At 43.2% G+C, this 9,658-nt stretch overlaps 1 protein-coding gene across 2 annotated transcripts in view; it reads left to right on the top strand.

Moving 5' to 3' along the window:
- Window positions 1–297: 297 nt before the first annotated feature.
- The window catches only part of LOC131961774 (solute carrier organic anion transporter family member 5A1), a 45,357-nt gene continuing 35,996 nt past the window's right edge, over window positions 298–9,658 (top strand). Inside the window, exons 1-2 of one of the 2 annotated variants that reach the window (XM_059326661.1) lie at window positions 298–412; window positions 921–2,364. In XM_059326661.1, the coding sequence (XP_059182644.1) occupies window positions 1,407–2,364 (958 nt within the window). In that variant the 5' untranslated portion in view covers window positions 298–412; window positions 921–1,406. Of the gene's footprint in view, window positions 413–548; window positions 605–920; window positions 2,365–9,658 lie in introns of those variants that run through there. The other variant, XM_059326660.1, reaches the window with a different exon arrangement.

Raw genomic sequence — 9,658 nt, 5'->3', positions numbered from 1 at the left:
ATATTTGTTTGTCTGGTGAAACATACCTGCGGCGATATGTTTCTTGGTGATTGTTGTTTTATTTTAGAACCCAAATAGCAGAGAGCTACTTGCTAGTTGTAGACGTAAAATGAGTTGAGGGCGGTCGACATGGGTAATATAACTGAGAAATAAAGGTATTGTCAAAATTCCTCTCTGTAAACATCAACCCTATCATCGGTTTCTAATCTTATGAGCGTAAGTGATAAAAATTAGACACATTCAGGTTTTTCCAACCACTTTATTGGTGCTCCGAACTTTCAATTTTACAATTTCCAGCGGCCCGTGAAGGCAGCATTTGCCCACCAGCAGCAGCAGCCATCCGCATCAAACAGATTTCATTCACTGAGTGGCCGCTCCGTGGAGAACAACAGGCTACCTCCCTCTGTCCTGTGTGAGTATTACAACCGTGTGTACCTCTAGCCTTTCACAGAAGTTATGTCAAATAACATTTGTCGCCGTCTAACTCGAAGCCGAGAGTTATTGTCGCTTAATTTCAGAAATGTCTCGTGTTGAATCAGGGTTTTATTTCTTTTCAAAGTCATGACTGAGACGTTTGTGGACAGCGTGGTCTTTTGTTCTCAAGGTATATTTCTCGTTTTGACAAAGGAAAGCTGGGTGTTATTTAGCTTTACCCGCTGCGACAGTATCACATTGTTGCGGTTGATTGTCCGTGTAGGTTTTTTTTGTTTTTTGGTGGGATATTTTCTTGTATATAGAAATTTTGCGATATAGAGTGACCAGTTTAATCCAGGGTGGACATATTTCCATAATGTCAGAAGTGAAAAGGGTGAGATTGTGTAGACGTGTAGGTACATATGTCTAATATGGAAATAGCAATTTGACAGATTGATATTTGTTAATATTTCATATCATGTTTTTATCTTTTTTTTTTTTTCTAGGATGCTGCACAGCTATGGGACAAAGGAAACAAAAAACCCCTATGAATCAAGCTATCTAACAAAGAGCCATAAAATCAACATCCACATGTGATCCTAAATTAGGGGAACATTGTAAAAACAGCACCTTTTTTGTTACCTGTATATGTTTTTATTTTATTTTATAAGCTATTTATTGTAAACCATGCACTCCTTGTGATAATATTCTACAGTGTTAAGTTGATGTTCTTCTGTATTGAGTCAAGATATCATTATTGGCCAGTGGGTTGTAAAATATATTGGCGCTAACATTGTGACAGAAGAGCTGCTGTAAAAAGCTATGTGGAATAAAACATGCACATAACCAGAGGGGTTCAGTCCGACCTGGTCCCACTGGCAGGGCAGTGTTTTCTCTAGCAGCAGCTCCACTGTGTCATCATGTTCCACTAGTTATTGACTGACTCTTCAGCACAGCCAGGAGCCGAAGGAAGCCGCATCTCCAGCTGCACCATGACTTCATCGGACAATGATGAAACAGGGAGTGACCTGTCCGATTCTCTGGAGATCCGTGAGCTCCAGGACCAGTACATGGACCCAGAAACCTGCTTCAAATCCAAAAGCTTGCCCATTCTGAATGGACCTTGCCCGCCGGATCGAAAGGCTGCAGGGGCTCGACTGGTCAACACCACCCGCACCTGTGTGGCTGTGGAGGAGAGCAGCGAGCTCCAGCCCAAAACCCCAGACTCCAGCCAGGCTGAGACTCCCTCCTCCAGGACAGACTTCTCCCCGTCTGCCTCCAGCCTGGTGGGGCTCAGTAGCTCTTTACCTGTGGAGGGCCACAGGGCAGGTGGCACTGGGGGTAAAAAACTTGGTTTCTCTCTCACCCGCCTTATACGCATCCCAGCTAGGAAGTATGTGCGGGTCATCCTGAGGGACTCCCGCTGCTTCCTGTTCTGCATGTGCTACCTGACCTTCATTCAGTCCCTGATGGTATCGGGCTACCTGAGCAGTGTCATCACCACCATTGAGAAGCGTTACAGTCTGCGCAGCTCTGAGTCCGGCCTGCTGGTCAGCTGCTTTGACATCGGCAGCTTGCTGGTAGTGGTCTTCATCTCTTACTTTGGGGGCAGGGGTCAGAGGCCGCGGTGGCTGGCTGTGGGTGGTGTGGTCATCGCTGTAGGGGCAGCATTGTTTTCCCTGCCCCACTTCATCTCACCACCCTACCAGATCCAGGAGATGAACTCATCAACAGGCCGCGAAGGCCTCTGTCAGAGCGGCAACGGCAGCGGGCGTGAGCTCGATGTGGCATCCTGCCCTCGCGACCAGGAGGGCAACGAGCACAACCTGTATGTGACTCTGTTCATCTGCGCCCAGATTCTTGTGGGCATGGGGTCGACGCCAATCTACACCCTGGGGCCCACCTACCTGGACGACAATGTGAAGAAAGAAAATGCATCTCTCTACCTGGGTAAGACATAATCCATTTTGTTTTCCATGCTTATGACTTGACATTTACAAAAAACAAAGGAATAATGTTGCATCAGAAGCAGCCCAGACTTGCTGAATTTATTTGAATAAATACAGAAGACGGGCTGCTTTTTTAGACTTTAGCAGTTTACTACTTTTGCTCAGCAGTAAAAACTATGTAGCTCTGGTGTGTGCCTTGAAGGATGCAGAGCTCTTGGGTTATAAAGTTCCCAGTCACTAACACAGTTAGTGTCAATTATCCCAGATGATTTCATTCCCACTATAAATGCATTACATGTTTGCATTTCAGAAGACAGCTTTAAAATGGTCTGGTCTGACTGATGTCTGTAAGGAGTGCATGTGCATGTATGTATACCCGCAGAGTTCATTGCTGAACTCTGCGGGTATACATACATAGCCCCCAGCCCTCTGTCCTTTTGATTTAATCTCCGCGGCATGAAACCTCTGCACCACACTGAGGTAAATACAGAGACTGCAAAGTCAACCCTGGGCCAGAAGCACATGAGAAGAGTGTGGGACGAGAAGCAGAACTAGGTTGCTTATGATTAATGGTCCTGTACTGTCTGTGTGTGCATAATACTGCTGTGTCCTCAAGCTTGTGCCTGTGTGCACAGAAGGCTGGCAGCAGTAAAGCAAAATACTCCCATTTTTAGCCAGAAAAGACCATTTTCTGTTGCATTTAAGTATTCCTTCACAAATCATTCGTACACTTCTTCACAAGTATCCTGTCATGTATCTGGCATGTTGAGGCTTTGCTGGCCTTAATGGGTTTGCCCAGAATGATTGCCTGTACATGCATACCACATACTATACATAGCTTATATAGGATGAGTTAATGTTTGCAGGAGTAATCCTCCTGTGTGTTGGTGCACCGGAGTTAGGTTATTGGGACATGGGGCACCCCTCAATCTGGTGCAGCATCTTCACACAGATGGTCACTGTCCCACTGACCTGCGTGTGGGGCTGAAACTAATAATCTATTGATTTATATTTTTGATTAATCTGCAAATTTACTTTATAAAATGTCAGAAAATAGTGAAAAATGGCCACTATTTGCTTGATAATTAACCTAAATGATTAATCGTTTTTTAAATACTGTCCATTTAACTTTCAATTGATCCGCTAACCAATTATTTGACTAATTGGTTCAGTGCGTGAGTTGCATGCGGGTGTGTGTGAGGAGCAATGCATTCACCCTGTTGGAAAACAACACTGAGGTGGTTGCACAGTGCTGACACCAGCCCTTGATCACGACATTACACAGCCTATGGAGCATATTCTCTGTTGAGTCCTTTTCGCTGCTTGCTCCGCTGCCCCTGAGACCCAGTATTGATCAGATCCCTGCGTCACAGGGAGCCAATGCAGCATAGCTATTGAACCAGGCAGAAAAACAAGGAGAAAACAATCCCAAACACACACACACTTGCTGTGCCCTCACCTCGGCAAGGTGCTCTGGAGCAAATGCATCAGGGCTCGTAAGGCTCATAGAGTCATCGCAGTCAAGACGTCCCCTTGTACAGATATCCATCAAAAAGCAGCTCCAGTGACCTTGATGGTTATTTTCAGAGGACTCCCAGAGGGATAATCTGTTTCTGTTCCAGCAAAGCATTGTTTGGGAAAACAGAGACATGTTCTGTCATGTCAAAGGGAGCAGATAAGTGCAAAAAATGTCCTTGGTTTGTATATCAGATGCTCACAATAACCATGGTAACTGGGCTCCGGCTTTATTCTCCAGCTGTTTTGAGTACATTTTTATCTTTGACATTCTCTGAGGCGTGTTCTGGTATTTGGTGCATGAAGAAGATGAAGAAGTCCAGGTGTTCCTGGCTTGTCATGTTAGTTTAAATGAAATCCACCTTCGGACAAGGGTGCACCAATTTGACTCTTTCAGTCCCAGAACAGATATAAGTACCAGGGCTATGATTATCTGCCCATACCATTTGCAATCCCATACCAGTGTTTAAGTAATGAGCTGTATTCCTCGCTGTGTGGAAGTAACTGGGATCTTTTTTTCAATGTGGAAAGCAGCATCACACATCAGACTTGATGTAAACATGGGATAAATACATATTTATACATTAGATGAGTTGTTTTTAGAGCCCGACAGATATATCAGTTTATGGATATTATCAGCAATTATTGGTCTATAACAGGTGTTAATAACAGGTGTATATGCTGTCCGATATGTGCTGTTATAAAAGTGTTTTTTGACACGATATATATTGCAGAAAACATTGTTTGTCGTAACTTAGAAAGGTGTTAACTATTCTTTTTTTTAAACTCTTAAATTACATAGTCAGCAATTGACTGACACTAAACATTCATTCGTTCATTATCCTTATCTGCTTATCCGTACTCGGGTCGTGGGCGGCTGGTGCCGATCCCAGCTGGCGAGAGGCGGGGTACACCCTGGACAGGTCGCCAGACTATCATACTAAAATATACTAAAATTAAAAAATCCTATATCAGTCAGGCTCTGATTGTTTTTATTATTAAAATAATACTTTATCCACCAACAACTTTGTGAAAGATTTTCAACGTTAACAGGATTTAATGAGTATAAAACTTTTAAATTTAGCATAAAATTGGTCAAGACTTAAACAGGTTCCATTATATGATGTATATAGCGTATATCTGCCTGATATCCATTATCAGTATCGGATCAGTGCATCCCTATATCAGACATATAATTCTATATGTATATTCATGTCAATGGAATAGTCTTTTAACCTTTACCCCTCCCCCTTTCTCCCTGCAAGAAGGGAAAATGGAGCACTTCTAAACCTGTCCACCCAGAAATCCTCCAAGCCATTTTCATATTTTCCCAGCTCAATTTGTGGAGATATAGGCTACCCATACCTCGAGGAGGCTTCTTCCCCGAAATTACCTTGAGATGGTCTTCTCCCCCACACCAATGAGTGTAAACCCCATCCCAATTTACAAAGGCTCAGAGGGGAGGAGCTGCTCGCTTTTGTAGGACAATGCGGTTTACACTGAGGGGTACTTCTGGTGCCCTTGGAGGAAGAGAAAGAGATTGTGTGTGTGGTTTCTTTTTCTGTCAGGATGTCAGATATCTTTGTGTATGAATGCATACACATTAGGGCATTCCCTCTGACCCGTCACCCCATTTCCCCACTCTGGCCCCACGTCACCATGGTAATGTCGTTACACACGGGCAGGGCATTTGATCTCAACCTCTTTTATTTCGTCAGCAAGTGATGAAATGAGGGTACAGTTAATTTGGTTCTTTTTAGTAGTTTTTATAGGTAATATAAAGACAACAGCTGGCAGCTCGAGTGTGGAAGTAGCCACCATGTGCACATTTCTGCCTCTTTCCTCAGTCTTTTCTCTCTTTCTGCTCTGACAGATTTACAACATACCATTCTCTGCGTTTCTATGGTGAACGTTTGCCCTTCTCTGAGGAGCCGCTCCATCTTGTATGTTAGTGACCTCATTGCATTAGATGAGAATCCTGTTCTTCGTAGTAAACTGGGGGGAAAAATGTATTTAAAACACCACCCAGCTTTTGTTCTTGGTCTGTTGTCTCTGCAGTTTATGGAAGCCTGTAATCTCTTACAATCTGTCACCATCTCCATCTGGATTGGCAACACAATGACCCACAGATAAATGATCGATAATCTAGATTCTCCTCATTGAATAGTTGATCAATTGCAAGCTTTGGACAGTGTCTGTGACGTACAGCTATGAGCTTTTTTCCCATGGTGATTTACAAGCTAATGATACTGAGAAGCTGTTATTGATGTGGGGGAGAACAGAGAGGTCAGCTCTGATTAGATTGCTGTCTGTATGTTCACATTACCTTCCAGAAGAAGTGTTTAACCTCAGCTCGCAGCAAAATATACCTCAAATGTCCACTATTATATAACCCTTTGCTTTAGAACTTTTTATCGTCTAGACTTTGCAGCCTCACTGCACGTGTGTGTGTGTGTGTGTGTATATATGTATATATATATATATATATATATATATATATATATATATATATATATATATATACACACACACATACATATATAATTAGTGTGTGTATCCAGCTGCCTTCTCTATATGCAGGATAAGGTTAATTGATTCCTCCCGGCCGACAAAGTCCCGCTGCCTCTGCATTAACTAGTTTGTTGTGGAGATGGCTCTGAAACTAACATACACCAGTGTGTTATTGGTGCTTGTGCATTATTAATGTTCTATTAGATGCTCATGGATAAACCAAGGGCATTTGACGTAGCTCCAGCCTGACACAGTGGGACTGTAGGGCTGTTTATTTACTAAAGAGGAGGAGAAGAGGTGGTGCCCAGTTTGGAAAGAGAGGAGCTTTAACACCCGCAGGGACGGCCTGAACACTAGCCTTGTCTGCGCTCTCTGACATGCGCACACACACACACACACACGCGCACACGCTCGTAAAAGCAGAAGGGGTGTGTTCTCTGCTCTCTTCCCCTGACAAATTTAGAAAGAACAGTTGCTCTCAGTTTCTCTCCTGAGTTGTGTGTGCGTGTTTGTGTGTCTGCCAGATTATAAAAGGAAAAAATGGGAATGAACAGTCAGTTCACAGTTGTACCTTTTTTTTTTTTAATTTTTTTTTATTTTTTGTGAGGATTATCATTCATGTCCCTGGCACTTCCCTTTCTGTGTGCCCACTCAGTCAATTTCATTAAACTGTGTGTCCTGTTCTGCCTATCAGCCAAAGCAAATGCAGATTGTGCACACACAGATGCAAACACACGAGTCCCCAGAGAACCTGCCCTCTCCCTGCTGCACTCTCTGCCCCTCCAGGCCGAGCGGATCGCATTTCAGCATCGGTTAGGGTACACGTTTGGCCCCGTCAGAGGCTGGCAGATGTATAGAAAGAAGCCTGTTCCTGTTTCATCACTGTCCCCCTGGCTTATCCTCAAGGAGGTTTTAAATATCTGCCCCCATTCCCTTTTACCCAGTCCTGTTGGCCACACAGGCCCTCAGGGTTAGTCAGCAGCAGGCGACCTTTCTAGCTGCAGACTGCGGGGGTGCCAGCTCTGACCACTACTACTACTACTACTTCTACAACTCCCCTGTTATCCGCTGCCCCCTCTGAGGCTGATCCTCTGCCACTGATGACTCTGTCTGTGCTTCAAAATGTGCTGCTGATGTTTTTCTCTCCACCAACCTGCACTCCTTACAGACAATTTTGTCTTTAATCAGTCCACGGGAAGAGTAGGAGTAATTGAAAAGAGCAGAGAACGTTCAGGCAAGTGTGGGAGTGCGTTTGTTTCCAGAGGCCGGGGTCTTAACCACAACAACTGTAGTGCACTCATCGCTCAGCCTCATTGGCTGATGACTTCTGGCCATTTTTCAGTGTTGTGGCCGGGTTGTTTTGACAGTGTGGGAAGGTTCCTGAGGAAATGCCACAAGAGGTTTTTATGATCACAGGAGTCCTGAGAAACCTTTTTGTTTTCAGCTATGCGGGAAAGAAATAGACATTTTTTTCTTTGTTCTCGCTGGCCCTTTGGTCCATGTTGTTTCATCAAATCCCTCCTTGATCCCTGGCTCAGGTTGAAATGAAATAATGCCCTAAAATAGCTTTTGAAGGGGTTTAATTGTCAGTGCACAGAAATCCTGTAGGGGATTGTTACTTCTCAAGCATTTTTCAACATTTACACATTATAAAATCTGCTTGGAAAAAACAAAATATGAAGTTTCAGACTGATAACCTTTATGGCTAGGGCTGCAACTAATTTAATCTTTTATCAATTATAAAATGTCAAACTGTAGACAAATGTCAATAAGTGTTTCCCAAAGGGCAAGACGATGTCCTCCAAAGTCTTGTTTGGTCCACAACTCAATGGTATTCTGTTCACTATCATAGAGGATAAAAGAAACCAGACAATATTCACATTTCTGAAACTGGAATCACAATTTCACTTCTTTTCTTACTAAATTATGCAAATTAAAAATAAATTGTCAATTATTTCAATAGTTAACAACTCATCAATTTCTTTGCAGCTGTATTTATGGCTAAGTGGTGTTTGTGTTTGGCCAGATGTTCTACAGTAACTGCTAAAAACTGAGGACCATAGACACTTCCTCCCCGCCCATGAGGCCATGAACCCTTATTGAGTGGCTTTGGGGGATTTCATGATTACCTTAAAATAATCATACCTCATTCACAAATGAAACATAAAATTTAATTTGTGATCTGTACTTGCAAATAGCGTCATATTTTTGTTTTTTTATATTTTCTGTGTCGATCGAAAGCTTTGATGGCGCCTGAGCTGTCACATCTATTTCTAAGTGTTTGTGGCCCTTAACAAAAAGACAAGAGGCTACTCCACTTCAGATGGCCTTTTACCGTTTCATCTCCACGGACTGAAAGCACTCAAAAAACCTGCAGCCTCTCTGTGTATTTTCTCTGATTAAACTAATCAGCATTGTGAGGAGAAACATGCCACTTCCTTTGCCTGTTGTGTCCAGTCAGGAAATGAGTTGCTGTCGATTACCAGATGTTTATCTGTTGCCACGGGTACAGTATGTCCTGTGATGGCTATCAGCACAGAGGGTACAGAAACAAAAATAGAGAAACTCTGACTGAGCTTCTGTGGGATTCGACATCTGACCTGCATCAACTCTCTCTGGATCCAATAGTTGCATATGAACAGAGACAGCCTGTACATCCACGTCAGGCCGAATCACGTTCCCTTCTCTCCCTCATGTGCTCCTCTCTATCTGCTCAGCTCAGTCCACCCTCCGAGTTGATACAGCTTTAGGGTGTTTTTCTATGCGAGTTTATTTTGCTACAGAAATGAAAAAAATCTTCCTCTATTCCAGTGTTATGCCAGAGCTGTGGACTGCCTATTGTTCTCCTTGCCCCCTGTGCTGCAATGAGGGAGGAGGGGCTGCTGGAGGGAGAAGTGTTAATGGCATTTACATAAGTGTAGGAACATGTTGAGCACAAAAAGATGTGGTATTTGAAAAATAAATATGGTGTTGTTCACAAAATATGACGATAATGTCAACAATTACTGTCCTCCACATGGGCATCCAAACAGATCCGCTTATTAGAGCAACATTAGTGAGAAAACTGAAGCATTCATTTGAGAAAATGTTTCGTCCATTAACATTTTTAAACTCTTATTGTCTCTTTTTGCATAGAATTTTTTTTTAGTCCCCTTCTGACCTTCAGCTGTTGGTCTACTGTGCTGGTTGCACATAGCAGACCCATCTCTGTTGAGCCTCCTGGAGGGACAGGAGCCCACTCTGAGGGAGATGGATGGCATTAAACGTTT

The sequence above is a fragment of the Centropristis striata genome, chromosome 23 (genome assembly GCF_030273125.1).
Source record: "Centropristis striata isolate RG_2023a ecotype Rhode Island chromosome 23, C.striata_1.0, whole genome shotgun sequence".
Classification (NCBI taxonomy): Eukaryota; Metazoa; Chordata; class Actinopteri; order Perciformes; family Serranidae; genus Centropristis; species Centropristis striata.
Note: the sequence above shows the minus strand (reverse complement) of the source record. Positions and strands in the feature narration are given on the sequence as shown.